Source organism: Balaenoptera musculus, chromosome 4, assembly GCF_009873245.2.
Source record: "Balaenoptera musculus isolate JJ_BM4_2016_0621 chromosome 4, mBalMus1.pri.v3, whole genome shotgun sequence".
NCBI classification, from domain to species: domain Eukaryota; kingdom Metazoa; phylum Chordata; class Mammalia; order Artiodactyla; family Balaenopteridae; genus Balaenoptera; species Balaenoptera musculus.
Window position 1 is genome coordinate 15547400 of NC_045788.1, and position 16056 is coordinate 15563455.

The following is a 16056-nucleotide window of genomic DNA, read 5'->3' on the forward strand; positions in this document are numbered from 1 at the left end:
TTTTTACCATTCTTTTACCATGGATTTTGCCTGCCAAATGAAGTGAAGAAACTATTTGTAATAGTGAAAGGAAACATTGTTTGAAATAGTAAAATGCTATTAAAAATCCATGCGTCAATGAGGCACTTAACAAATAACAATACATCGTACATCCATATGATACATGTTATATATATATTAAAGAGACTGAGTTAAATCTGAAAGTAGAGAAATGGAAAGATGCCAAGACATAGTATCAGGTAGGGGGAAAAACACTGTACAACACATGTGTTAGAAAATCCCCTTTTTGTTTAAAAAGGAAAAAGAAATGAGCTTTGAAGTATACCAAATTATAAACAATGATTACTTCTTGGTACAGAGGTACAAAGTCTTAACAGTTCTTAAAACAATTCTATAATATTTGAATTTTCCTAATAACCATTATTGTTTTCTAAATAGACAAAAAAAGAGCTATATTAAAGTGATCAAACTTAAATGACTTGCAACAAGTATAAGAACAAATACCACTTTATAATAATTTTAAGATAAACTGTACAGAAGGTATTCTTATTCGTTTTTAGTAGCAAAAACTATTTTTATTTCCCAAATAAAACCCTACTCAGAAGCTTACATATAATGCTGCCAAAAGAAACTGAAGTTGATCGGGGGAGGTGGGCTCTACATTCAGCCTCTCACTCTCTGACCTAAGAGAAAACTTATCATGTTAGAGGAGCCCAGACAGTCAGAAGAAATGTGAAGAATTCAGCAACAAGCAAACCAGGCAAGAGGTTCGTCATAGTTACACACAGGTGCTTACGTCTGCTGTACCTGACTTTTACCACTTCTCCATAAATGGGAGAACTATATCCAATACCTCAAACATGTCTGAAACACCTAACTTACAAATTCCCCCACTGCTCACTCATATCACTTCATCATAACAGCATAGTCATTAACAGGTCCAACTGTCCCCTCTTCAAGCTAGAGCTACATCCCTATTTGAAAAGCTTGAACAGATGTAAGTGTTCTGCCATAAGCTAGTCACATAAATAATGACTACCTTCATTTTCAAGGATTTGAGAAAGTCTAAAGGACTAGGCTCAAGATTTAAAATAGAAATCTGAAAAGATCCAGTATTGCTACAGCCCACCACCTACTGACCCCCTTGTGCGGTTGGCAGCCCATTCCTCAGATACAGTCCTTGCCTCAGCCTCTGGGCCTGGGTGGTCCTGTCTTGGCATCTTTGGTTGACTGCTCTCTTACCTTGGACTTTGCATGCCAAGTGAAGTGCAGGAAATTTGTCTCGCTGGGTACTAACAGGTTAAAGGATAGGGCGTAGTGACTAATAAGATCATTTCTCACATAATAAAGTTCTGCATCAAGACCTAGAAAAAAAATAGAGAAAAAAATTAAACGCCCATAATACCCTCAAAAGCATTAACCATCAGTATTTCAAATACTGATTATTATAAAAATAACATTGATGTACAAATGCACATCACAAACATATCCCACGTGTGCTGCCTTACAAAGTAGGAAGAACACGGGATTTCATCATCGCCAACAAGGATTAAGAAACTGAGACTCAGGACAATTAAGTGGTCCTCCAGCTAAGCACAAGGGTGCTGGAGCCAGAACTCTGGGAGCCACGCTGTCTTCCAAGAACCACCAATGTGGTACACTTCCTTTTGGAAACAGACCTTCTCAGAGAAATGCCTACAAACAAAAGCCCCTTAACCCCACAAAACTGATGAGGATTTAGGAAGAGAGATAGGCACCTGGGTGAAAATATTAGTGTGAACCAAGGCCTCAAGACCCCAGCCAGAGATGACCTTGGCTTCTGTCAGTACGACGTGCTGGCTGCTTGGAGGGCATGTTACCAAGGTACACTCACACCACTGCCACACAGACACACATCTTCTTCCCAACCTGAACTACAAGGTGGAGAACACCATACTTCTCGTATTCTTGGGACAGTCCTCTGCACAAAGCAGATGCTCAGTAAACACTTGTTAGACAAGTTAGCACTGCAGATAAAAAGAGAAATAATCGAGATGCCTGAGAAAGCTGGAGATTTCAAATCTCACTCATTGCCATACCACTTTCTTGCCCAAGGTCACATCCAACCTCCAACACACATCACATTTTTCAATTTTGTGATACCCCTTCTTAAAATAAAAATTTTAAAGGCAAAATTTAATCACCATCTTGAGTGGAAAACCAGTAATTATTGTGAAAAAATACAAGGTAACCAAAAAAAAAAAAATCAATTAAAAGGAAAACAAAACATTACTAAATTCTAGCTAAATACTGTGGCCTACACCAAGGCAGTGAGCCTGAGCCCAGCTCATCGTTTACCAAAAGGGAGGAAGGGGATAATATAGCAAGTGTTTGAGAGAGGTAAAGAATCAGAGGTTTTCTCTATGATAACCCAAAAGAACTGGAAGAATGAAGGCAGGGAGTAAGTTCTCTCAATTGATTTACTGTTATTTAAAGTTGTGACTAGGTGTCCCTCTAGTAATGCATGACACATATTCCACACATGGGAGGGAAAAAGGTACAGGGGAGGCCAACTGAAATGTAAATTTCATACTTACTGAGCCTTATACCAGGAGTCTAAAACACCTTGTGGTATGCAAAGAGGTCAAGGTGAGGCTCTCACACCTCCTAAGACACAGATATAGAAATGAATAACTCTGTTATAGGCATTTCTCCTGTAAAATTAGTTTTCTCATTTCTGAACTGAATCTAATACAATCATTAATTCAGAAATGAGATTTGAGGCTTACATAGAGGAAAGCTGCTGCACTGGTTGAGTAGCACTGCTTTATTGATCCTATAGAGGAAACCAAATGCAATGAGAGAAAGTTAGAGGCCATCTGCAAAAGGCTCTCCCTGCCAGCAGAACAGGAAGTGCTAGCAAACAACTGGGGAGGGAGGACTGGTGGGGCTGGAGAAAGGAGGGTAGGGGAAAGAAAGTAAGAAGGTGGGAGAGAGGTAGGAGGGAAATGCAACAAGAAAGCTGGGTACAAAGAAGGCCATCAGCAAACACAATAATTGTAAATAGCTTAAATTTTGCTTGTTTTTAAAAATGTTTTTTTACTCTAGTCTAGATTGATGCTGTTCACAAGAGATATACAATACCTAGAACAAAATTTTAAAATATATGCCAGGTTAAAAGGGGGAGAAAAACAAAGAAGTAAATATGGCAGTACTGACATGAGACAAATTAGAACTCAAGGTAGAAAGACTTTATATTAATAAATTCATTAATTAATATGAATTTATTAGTAAGAAAAGGTTCATATTCATAAAAACATAAGATACAGTAGTACAACTAACAAACGAGCTTCAAATATAGAAAGCCAAAAAAAAAAAAAAATCAAGAAGAAATAAATCCACAATCATAGTTGGAAACTAACATCCTTCAGAAAACAAAAGATCAAAACAGATAAAAATTTAGTGTGGACATATAATTTGAACAATGTAATTATGAAACATGAAACAAGGGAGGTTCATCATGAATTAGACCCATACACATTTTTTAAAATGGATTCTAACTTGAAATAATGCAGGCTACCTTCTCTGATCAAATACCACAATAAAGAAATTAACCATAAGGATAAAGTCAAAAGATGATTACTTGAAAAGATTAGTAGGGACTTCCCTGGTGGTCCAGTGGTTAAGAGTGTGACGCGGACTTCCAATGCAGGAGACTCGGGTTTGATCCCTGGCTGGGGAACTAAGATCCCACACGCTGCAGGGCAACTAAGCCGGCGCGCCACAACTACAGAGCCCGCGTTCCGCAACTGCAGAGCCCACGTGCTCTGGAGCCCATGCGCCACAACTAGAGGGAAGCCCGCGCACCGCAACGAAGAGCCTGCGCACTGCAACAAAGGATCCCGCGTACCGCGACAAAGGATCCCGCATGCCACAACTGAGACCTGACGCAGCAATAAATAAATAAATAAATAAATAAATAAGAAAAAAGGAGACACAGATTAACAATATTTAGGAAGAGGCAACGTTACTACAAATCCTATAGATGTTAAAAAAAGAATATTATGAACAACCTAATGACAATTCAGTAATTTAGATAAAATAAAAAAATCCTTGAATTTACCAAAACTGACAAGAAGAAATTAAAAATCCAAATAATTAAAAATCTTCCCTCAAAGCTCCAGGTCCAGATGAATTATACCAAAACATTTAAGGAAGATCTAATACCAATCTTGCACAAACTCTTTCAGAAAATAGTCAAAGAAAGAACTTCCTAATTCACTTTATGTTACACTGATATTAAAACCTGACTAAAACATTGTTAAGAAAATTAGACTGACTTCCCTCATGAACACAGACACATTCTCTATCAAACATTAGCAAACTGAGTCCAGCAATATGGAAAAAGGTTAATACATCATGACCAAGTGTTTATAAAAGGTAAACCTTTAAAAATCAATATAATTAAACACATTAATGAATAAAAGGCAAAAACCCAGATCATTTCAATAGATGCAGAAAATGCTTTTGGTAAAATTCAAAGTCTAATAATGATTTAAAAAAACTGGGCAAACTAGGAAGAGAAATAAACCTTCTCGGTCTGGTAAAGAGTATCTACAAAAACACTATAGCTAACATCATACTCAATGGTGAATTTAAATTCTTATTTCTAAGATGAGAAACAAGGCAAGGATGTCCACTTCCAACACTTCTATTCAACCTTGCGCTGGAGGTCATAGCCAATTTATAAGACAAAAAGTATAAAAGTTAGAGAGGATGAACTATAGTTCATTATTCACAGATGACAGGATTACGTGTGCAGAGAAAACACTATGAAATCCATTATTAATAAAATCCTACTAAAACCAATTCATGAATTTGGCAAAGCCTCAGAATACAAGGCCAATATTCAAAAAATTACTTGTATCTCTATATACTAGCAACAATTGGAAAATAAAATTTAAAAATCAATACCATAACATAAAAGAAAACATTATCTAGAAATAATTCTAACTAAAGATAAGACCTCTTTACTTGGAAACTACAGAACATGACTAAGAAAAATTAGAGATGACCTAAGTAAGTGGAGAGATACCATTCTCTTAGATAAGCCTCAACACTGTTAAGATGTCAAGTTTCTTAAATTGATCTATAGCTTTAAAGTAATCTTAATCAAAATCCTAACAGATTTTCTGAAGAAACAAATTAACTCTAAAATGAAATTTAAATGCCAAAATAATCTTGAAGAAAAGAAAAGAAAAAGACAACGTTGGAAGACTCACACTACCTCATAGGTAATGAAAGGATTCCAGTTATCATCCTATTTCACAACAGGATGAAGAACTAGAGTAATCAAGACAGTGTGGTATTGGTATAAGGATAGATATATCAATGGAACAAAACAGAATCCAAAAATAAACCCACAAGTAAGGGTCAGTGGAATTTCAACAAAGGCACAATGGCAATTCAATTAAAGTGATGCTAAACCAAATGGATAAAGGTATGGGGGAAAAAATCTTGAGCCCTATCTTACATATCACACAAAACCTGATCTGAAATTGATTACAGACCTAAATGTAAAGGCTAAAAGTATAAAGCTTCTAGAAGAAAATGATTATCTTCACAACCTGGGTTAAGCAAAGATTTCTTGGACTGGCCAAATAAACTACAAACCCAAAGAGAAAAAGAATTGATGAATTGGTCATCATTAAAATTAAAAACTTCTGCTCCTTAAAAGATATTAAGAAAATGAAATTCAAGTCACAAACTGGGAGAAAATATTCACAACTCATATACCTAAAAGGACTTGTTTCTAGAATAAATAAAGATCTCTTATGAACCAAAAATAAAAAGACAACCCAATTAAATAAAATAGGCAAAAGATGTGAACATACATTTTGTAAGAAAAGATATGTAAACAGACAATGAGCATATGAAAAGGTGCTAAACATCATTAGTTATCAGCGAAATACAAATTAAAATCACAATGAGATACCATTTCCACTCACAAGAATGACTAAATGTTGGCAAGGATGTGGAGCAACTGCAACTCTCATACATTGCCGGGAAGGTAAAAATGTCCAACTACTTTGGAAAACAGGCAGTTTCTTATAAAGTTAAGCATATGCCTACTCAGACCCAGTAATTCCACTCCTAGGTAATTATCCAAAAGAAATGAAAACATATGATTCCACAAAAAAACTCATATGTGAACTTTTATTCAGAATAGACAAAACTGGAAACAACACAAATGTCCATCAGCAGATAAATGAATAACCAATTGTGTATATAATGGAATACCACTCAGCAATGAAAATAAACTGTTGAGATTGTAACAAAAGGGATGAATCTCACAGACAATATGAGTCAAAGAAGCTGTACACAGAGTACATCCTATATAATTCCATTTATATAACGTTCTAGAGCAGGCAAAACTAATCTGTGGTGACAGAAATCAGATCAGTGTGGTTGCTTGGGAGGGGGTTGGGAGGGAGATTGGTGAACTGATTACAAAGGGAACCTCCTGGGGTGATGGAAATGTTCTGCATCTAACGGGGGTGTGGTTACATAGGTGTATGAATTTTTCAAAACTCGACCAACTGTATCTGCACATTTCACTGTATGTAAAGTTTACCTAAATTTTTTTAAAGAGGGAAAAAGAGAGTCAACAAGTTTTTACTTCTCTTTTCCAGTCTCAAAAAGCTTGCATACCATAGAATGTTACTATCACCAACATAAAAAGTTTCAGAAAAAAAAGAATTAATCTTAAGTGATCAACAACTTCCAAATTTAAATTTCAAACATCATTTACAGGGAAATGAAGAATTCTGTTCCTAATAAATAACAGTTATAATGTTATTACTGGTAATAACAACGATGTGTAAATATTTAAATTTTCCAGACACAGTTCAAAGTGTCAAGAACATCTAGGAGTTCTGTAAATTCAACTCCACATAAAGCTCCTTCCCAGTATCTTAGCTACCTCATTCATTGAGGATTCTGGAACCAGTTTATGAAATTTCTATACACCCTTATCCTGTGACTTATTATGGCAGACCCCCAATGTACTTGAGACCAACCCACTCTCAACCCAACCTTCAATAACCCTTTTATTCCTCAACTCCAACAACCTTCATCCATACCAAAGCAACCCATTTCTATGGACAGTGACAATATATAAATTGCTCTACCTCCAAAATCTTAAACTGTAATTATCTCAATAGTTAGTAGCTCCTCAGCTCCTTCCCTTTATTGTTACAACAGCTGTTCTGTGGGCTCATAATATCTCCAGTGTCCATAATCCTCTTGTTTCTCCCATTTGATTACAGCAATTATTTCCTTATTTTCTTCTTACTGGCCTCAACGCCAATTACCGCAATTACTTTCTTACCAGTACCCTCGACTTTCTCCCACAGCCTATATCAAGACATGCATACCCTACCCTGAAAACAGCCAATCTTGAACTTGACTTGACACCCCTACTCCTTGTCTTCTCTGGTGTTATAACTGAATGCTGCATAATCCTGAATGAAGTCATTCCCACAAGTGAGTCACTACAAAACCATGACTTCTATGCTCAACAAATAAAGTAATATACATAAGCTGTTGACAGTTTGGAGCCCTGTGATCCATGTCTTAATGGCCACCAAAATAAACTGAAAATTTTAAATTCACTACCCTAGATTGAGGTATTGAAACTGTAATACAACCGTTAAACAGAGTTGCTGTTTCCTGACTAGATTTTGAAAGCATTTGTTTTGAAATAGCTATTCTTTATTAACTCAGGTAGTTATTCCTAGTTTGGAATGGTTTGAATTTCTTCAAAGAAGCCATTAAAATTAGGTTCAAATTTTCACCTATCAAATTAGCAAATACAGTTTGTTCTGTCATAAGACAGGTTCCTGAACACCACTTAGCTTATAAGTGGTTAGTAAATAAAATAATAATAACAGTACAACACAGAAATTGTCAGTTTACATTTGAATTTTCCCAGGCAAGGGGAACTGGAAGAGCAGGTAAAGAATTATAACTTTCAGTGGAAAAGGAAAAGACCCTCACTCAACTCAGCTACCACCAGGCAGGAGCCCTCTCAGCCCTATTTTAAGAAAACTAAAAATAAGCACCTGCACGCAGGGCTCTCTCCTCAGAGGAGCACCACCAGTCTCTGCATGGTTCCTGGACCTAGGAAGCTGCACTTTCTCTTGTGTCCAACTCTATGGCAGCCCCAATGGCTTGGAAAGCTGCTCTCATCTGCACTATCTCAAGAACATGCAAGCCAGCGATTTCCAACTTATTATGTTTTAACATCTTAAACTCTCCTCTGAAGCAGCCTCAGCCACCCTAAGTGGTTTGACCAGGCTGTCCAAGTTATCTCATAAGGTACCAATTATGCTTTTGTTAGTAACTGGTTTGAAACTGCAGAGGTCTTGAATGGTTTGCCCTTAACCTTATTCTTCCCATAAGTCCTGTTATTTTCAGTGACTTGGAAACCTTAAATGTTTTTTTTTTTTTTAACGTATTTGATGTTGTAACAGAAATGCTTATGTTCTTTAAATACAATACTGAATGTTAGGCAGGGTGTGGCAAGCAAGCAATTTGTGAACATATATCAATGCTTTATAAATATTTATACTCTGACCCAGTAAGTCCAATTCAAAAAATTCATCCTAAGAAAACCAAATATAGATCCAAATGTTTATGTATAAAATATTAATCAAAATAATATTTAAAATTGAAGAAAAGTAACAATATAAACTACCAGCAATAGAGCAGTGATCAATAAACTATAACATATCCATAACAGAGAACAACAGTTTTCAACAATTTCTCTTTCTTTGGAGGAGAGAGGTGGTACTCTAAGCCATTATACCCCTTCAGTCAAATCTCTCCTGTTCATCCATGTGACATATTGAGCTTCCCCTTTGAAGACAGGTTTTAATGACTAAAAAAACACTGAAAAAGACTATGAAGCCATGAACAGGACTGTTACAAATAAATTTTAATGAACTGAGTTTTGCTTAGAATGTAACATTAAATAAGAACAGGCAAGATACAAACTATATACAGCAAAACTTTAATAATGTCTGGCATCTAGAATAGTTCCCTTGCATAAAATAGGTGTTCAATAAATGTCTGGTGAATTAAAGTTAAATGTACATGTATATGCACCCTCAGTGTTCACAGTAGCACTACTTACAACAGCCAAGACATGGAAGCAACCTAAATGTTCATCAACAGATGAATGGATAAAGAAAATGTGGTATATATATATATACAATGGAATATTATCCGCCATAAAAAAGAATGAAATAATGCCATTTGCAGCAACATGGATGGACCCAGAGATTATCATATTAAGTGAAGTAAGCCAAAGACAAATATCATATGATATCACTTATATGTGATACAAATGAACTTATTTACAAAACAGAAATAGACTCACAGACATAGAAAACAAACTTATGGTTACCAAAGGGGATGGGGGGTGGAGATAAATTAAGAACTTGGGATTAACATATACACACTACTATATATAAAATAAATAAACAACAAGAACCTATTGTATAGCACAGAAAACTACATTCAATACCTTGTAATAACCTATAATGGAAAAAGAATCTAAAAAAGAATATATATACATTCAGAATATATATTCAGTTATATATATAACTGAATCACTTTGCTATACACCTGAAACCAACACAACACTGTAAATTAACTATACTTCAATTTATAAAAAGGTTAAAAAAAAAGAGGACCTGCATTTAAAAAAAAACTGTACATGTATACGCACAATGTGTGTGTTCCATCTCTCAAAAAAGAATACCAAAAAATATGAACAGTGATTGATTATAAATGGTGGATTATGGGTGATGCTTTTATTCTTTTTCTTAAATTTCGTATGAAAGTTAAGTTAAACTGGGAAAAATAAAAATTAGCTTTCAAAAACATGTTTAAAGAAATATGCATACAGCTACAGCAATTCACTAAACAAAAACCCAAATACTGCCTAGAATAATCCATGAAGGCCAGTAAAAGCTAGAGAGAAAGCCCTCAAACAACAAAATTCAATTTTAAAAAATCACATTGGTAAAGATAATATCTTTGATATATCAAGATTAACACTAGTAATAATAATTTACTAATGACTAAAACACCTTCCTTCAACTTTCCCTTAAAATACCCAACCAAAAGGTAAAATTTGGCAAAGCACTATGAACTGAAAAGCTCACAGTGAAAAGTTCAAAGCTCAAAAAGAACTTCACCATGCAACAGTGACAATGGGGCTGAAATGAGAAGAAAATCCCTGGACTACCCATGCTCACTGTCTGAACAAGGATAACATGGGAAATCCTGAAGGTGACAGGGAAGGCAATAAAGCTATAGGTTTCAGGGAAATCACAAACGGGCCAAGAATTACATTCCCAGACAAATTCTCATCATACGTGAAGACAACAGATTCTCAAAAAATACACCGATTATGTATCCTTCCCCAAAAAAGTTACTCCAAAACATACTGAAAGATTAATAACACTTTTATTTCTAACGTGAGGTAATCATTTTATACTGAGGTTTACATAATACATAATAATTCAAGTATAATCATCATGAATATAGCTCTAAATCAAAATGTAAGGAGTCCAAAAAATTCCCCAAATATTAGAAATGCAAAGAGAACCCAATGTAAGTACAATCTTCCCAAAATAATAGAAATATGAAGAGAACCCAATTTAAGTATAATCATGGTACAAAACTATCAGTCTATGACTGATCTTAGCATGTTGATATGTGTATCTCCATCCATAATTAATATGGCTGAGTGGACATGCAGACACACCAAGACCGTACTCTAAAGGAAATTCAATTCTTTCAAAGCATCAATAAGAGATTTAGAAAAAGTGATCAGCTATAATGAAAAGCACAGTCAGTTTCGTATAGTAGAAAACGTATAGGCCACAATCTGACCACAGGTAAGAAGACAGAGAGTGAGGGAAAACATAACATTATAGATTGTGAAGTACCATCTATCTCAAAGAGTTACCTATGTTCTAAGATTTCAACTACATAAAGAAAAATGAGAACATAGAAAAAATACTGGAAAGATATTTACCAAAGACTGCCAATGCACAGTTAAATAACATATACTTTTCTTCTTCTTTATGGTCCTGCACACTTTCCAAATGGCCTATCAGTATGTTTTTACTCTGATAATCAGGAAATAAAGTTAATAAAATAAAAAGAATTTTAAACAAATTGATTTTTAGAAAAAGATAAAATCTATAGAGACTATCATACGTTTATTTCTGAATAATCTTTTTTCTTTCCTTCCCCATCACGCTCAAAACAATTTTTAAGTAAAAGTGAAAGACAATGAAGACAGAATCTAGATAATCTACTTCTTTCTAATTGCTTCTAATTATTAGTGTTTCAAATATGACAATAACAATTAAATGCAATCTCAAAGCAGGGGTAGTAGACAGCAGGGCTTATCATTGTCTGGGAGTGGTGTGGTAGGCTCCGCAGAGGAGAAGTGGGCAGTGAGGAATGGTTAGAGAGGCAATGAGGGAAACAGTTTATTCAGTGATGCTTTATTGAGCCAGCTGGGCACAAGACAGGAAAAGGGTAACTCCTTAAGAGACCAGGAAACGGAGCCTGGTTCTAGTAGAGGGGAGTGACTGAGAAAGTAGGTTGGGGTGTCCTGATCAGAACAAGGAAGTTCCAAGGGCTGAGAAAAGGACCAAGTCCAAAGTGGCCATTTCAATGAGTGCCTTATTTAGAAAAGAGACCTGAGAACCGGGACACCAGCATGGTCAAAGGAGTAACAGCTGAGAAAAAAAAAAAAAATCACAGTAGATTTTAATATCCTTTGGGATAAAGGGAGAGAAATAATGAAAACAAGTCAGGGTATAGTCACTGAGGATCATCTTGCAACTGAGTGGCTGCAACAACCCTAATGGGTCAAAGGTCATAAAGTATCAATAAATCTCAATGATATCAAAAGAGACGAGGATGCTGAGTCACTGTCCTGGGGCAAAACAATCAAAAATCAAAGTAAGAAAAAAAGGATATAATGCATGATAAAAGCTAGTCCCTTAATAAACAATCCAAAAAGGAAATTAAGAAAACAACTCCAGGGCTTCCCTGGTAGTGCAGTAGTTAAGAATCCGCCTGCCAATGCAGGGGACACGGGTTCGAGCCCTGGTCCAGGAAGACTCCACATGCCGCAGAGCAATTCAGCCCGTGCGCCACAACTGAGCCTGCGCTCTAGAGCCTGCGAGCCAAAACTACTGAAGCTCTCACGCCTAGAGCCCGTGCTCCACAGCAAGAGAAGCCACGGCAGTGAGAAGCCTGCGCACCGCAACGAAGAGTAGCCCCCGCTCACCGTAAACAGACAAAGCCCACGCGTGCAGCAATGAAGACCCCACACAGCCAAAGATAAATAAATTAAATAAATTTTAAAAAAAGAAAAGAAAACAACTCCATTTATAATAGCACCCAAAAGAATAAAATACCTTACAATAAATTTAAACAAGGAGATAAAAGGTTTATCCAATGAAAACTACAAAACATTGTTGAAATTAAGGAAGACCTAAATAAATGGAAAGACATCCCATCTTCATGGATTGGAAGACTTACTATTACTACTGGTAAGGTCGAAATACTACCCAAAGGGATATATCAGTGTAATCCCTATCAAAATTCTAACCCCTTTTTTTGCAGAAATGGAAAGGCAGATTCTCAAATTAATATGGAATTGCAAGTGGCCTCCAATAGCCAAAACAGTCTTGAAAAAGAACATAGTTGAGTCACACTTTCCAATTTCAGAACTTACCACAAAGCCACAGAAACCAAAACAGTGTGGTACTGGCATAATGATAGACAGCTAAATTAATGAAATAGAACTGAGAGTGCAGAAATAAGCCTATACATTCCTAGCCAATTGATTTTTTTAAAAAATAATTATTTATTTATTTATTTGGTTGTGCTGGGTTTTAGTTGTGGCACACAGGATCTTTGTTGCCATGTGCGGGATCTTTAGTTGCGGCATCTTTAGTTGAGCCATGTGGGATCTTTTTTTTTTTTTTTTTTAGTTGCAGCATGCGGACTCTTAGTTGTGGCATGCAGGATCTAGTTCCCTGACCAGGGATCGAACCCCTGCATTGGGAGCGTGGAGTCTTGACCACTGGAACACCAGGCAAGTCCTTAGCCAACTGATTTCTGACAAGAGCACCAAGACCACTTAATGGAGAAAGAACAGCCTCTTCAACAAATGGTGCTGGCAAAGTGGATATCCACATGCAAAAAGAATGAAAATTAGACCCCTACTTCACACCATATACAAAAACTAATTCAAAATATATCAACAACCTAAATATAAGACCTAAAACTATAAAACTCTTAGAAAAAAACATAGGGATAAATTTTCATGACCTTGGATTTAGCAATGGATCCTTAGATATGTCACTAAAAGCAAGAGCAACAGAAGAAAACTAGATAAACTGGACTTCATAAAATTAGAACACTCCCTAACACCATACACAAAAATAAACTCAAAATGGATTAAAGACCTAAATGTAAGGCCAGACACTATAAAACTCTTAAAGGAAAGCATACGAAGAACACTCTATGACATAAATCACAGCAAGATCCTTTCTGACCCACCTCCTAGAGACATGGAAATAAAAACAAAAATAAACAAATGGGACCTAATGAAACTTAAAAGTTTTTGCACAGCAAAGGAAAACATAAACAAGACGAAAAGACAACCTTCAGAATGGGAGAAAATATTTACAAACAAAGCAACTGACAAAGGATTAATCTCCAAAATTTACAAGCAGCTCATGCAGCTCAATATCAAAAAAACAAACAACCCAATCCAAAAATGGGCAGAAGACCTAAATAGACATTTCTCCAAAGAAGATATACAGATTGCCAACAAACACATGAAAGGATGCTCAACCTCAATAATCATTAGAGAAATGCAAATCAAATCTACAATGAGGTATCACCTCACACCAGTCAGAATGGCCATCATCAAAAAATCTACAAACAATAAATGCTGGAGAGGGTGTGGAGAAAAGGGAACCCTCTTGCACTGTTGGTGGGAACGTAAATTGATACAGCCACTAAGCAGAACAGTATAGAGGTTCCTTAAAAAACTAAAAATAGAACTACCATATGACCCAGCAATCCCACTACTGGGCATATACCCTGAGAAAACCATAATTCAAAAAGAGTCATGTACCACAATGTTCATTGCAGCTCTATTTACAATAGCCAGGACATGGAAGCAACCTCAGTATCCATCGACAGATGAATGGATAAAGAAGATGTGGCACATATATACAATGGAATATTACTCAGCCATAAAAAGAAATGAAATTGAGTTATTTGTAGTGAGGTGGATGGACCTAGAGTCTGTCATATAGAGTGAAGTAAGTCAGAAAGAGAAAAACAAATACCGTATGCTAACATATATTAAAAAAATGGTTCTGAAGAACCTAGGGGCAGGACAGGAATAAAGATGCAGAAGTACAGAATGGACTTGAGAACACGGGGAGGGGGAAGGGTAAGCTGGGATGAAGTGAGAGAGTGGCATGGACATATATACGCTACCAAATGTAAAACAGATAGCTAGTGGGAAGCAGCCACATAGCACGGGGAGATCAGCTCGGTGCTATGTGACCACCTAGAGGGGTGGGATAAGGAGGGTGGGAGGGAGACGCAAGAGGGAGGAGATATGGGGGATATATATATATGCATAGCTGACTTGCTTTGTTATAAACAGGAACTAACACACCATTGTAAAGCAATTATACTCCAATAAAGATGTTAAAAAATAAAAAAAAAAACTGCGCATTGAGTCATTATCAAGGTGAAGACAACCTAGAAAATGGAGGAAAATATTGCAAGTTATGTATCTGGTAAGTGTCTACTATCCACAATATATAAAGAACTCTTACAACTCAACAACAAAAAGACAATTTAAAAATGGGCAAGGGACTTGAAAAGACATTTTTCCAAAGAAGACACACAAATAGCCAACAAACACATGAACACCAGCAGTCACTAGGGAAATACAAATCAAAACCACAATGAGGTAAAACTTTATACTCAATAGGATAGCATTAATTAAAAAACAAACAAACAAACAGAAAACAGCAAGTGTTATCAAGGACATGGAAAAATTTGAACTTCTGTACATTGCTGGTGGGACTGCAAAACGGCTCAGCCACTGTAAAAAAGTTTGGTGGTTCCTCAAAAAGTTAAACATGGAATAACCACATGACCCACAATTCCACTCCTAGGTATATATCCAAAACTGAAAACAGGTACTCAATCAAGTACTTAACACACATGTTCATAGCAGCATTATTCACAATAAAGATGTGAAAACAGCCCAAATGTCCATCAACAGATGAAGGAAGAAAACAAACTGTGGTATATACATAGAAATGGAATACTATTCCGTCACAGAAAGGAGTGAAGTATTGATACATGCTACAATGTGAATGAACCCCCAAAACATTATGCTAAATAAAAGAAGCCAGATAGAAAAGGTCTCATATTGTATTAGTCCATTTATATAAAATATCCAGGATAGATAAATCCACAGAAATAGAACACAAATTGGTGCTTGCCAGAGGCTGAGGGAAGAGGGAGATGAGAAAAAACTGCTTAACGGGAGAGGAGTTTTACTCTGGAGCAATGGAAATGTTTTGGAACTAGACAGGGTTGGTGGTCGCACAACATGGTATATGTACTAAATGTCATTGAATAATTTGTTCACTTTACAATGGTTAATTTTATGTCATGTGAATTTCACCCAATAAATTATTATTTTTAAAAAAGAAAAGAAAAAAAGCTGACCCCTGCCCCATAAATGGGGAGGGAGCGTACTAAAACTGACTTCCAGTGACTAGAAAGTATTATGAGGAAAATTTCACTCGCAAGAAGAAATCAGGAGCTGTGGGAAGATGGCGGAAGAGTAAGACACAGAGATCACCTTCCTTCCCACAGATACACTAGAAATACACCTACACGGGGAACTGCTCCTACAGAACACCCACTGAACGC

At 36.1% G+C, this 16056-nt stretch overlaps 1 protein-coding gene across 2 annotated transcripts in view; it reads right to left on the reverse strand.

Annotated features, from left to right (window-relative positions):
- The window catches only part of RYK (receptor like tyrosine kinase), a 100666-nt gene that overhangs the window by 62170 nt on the left and 22440 nt on the right, over positions 1-16056 (reverse strand). For both annotated transcript variants that reach the window (XM_036849924.1, XM_036849925.1), the window contains exon 2: positions 1243-1364. In XM_036849924.1, the coding sequence (XP_036705819.1) occupies positions 1243-1364 (122 nt within the window). The remainder of the gene's footprint in view (positions 1-1242; positions 1365-16056) is intronic.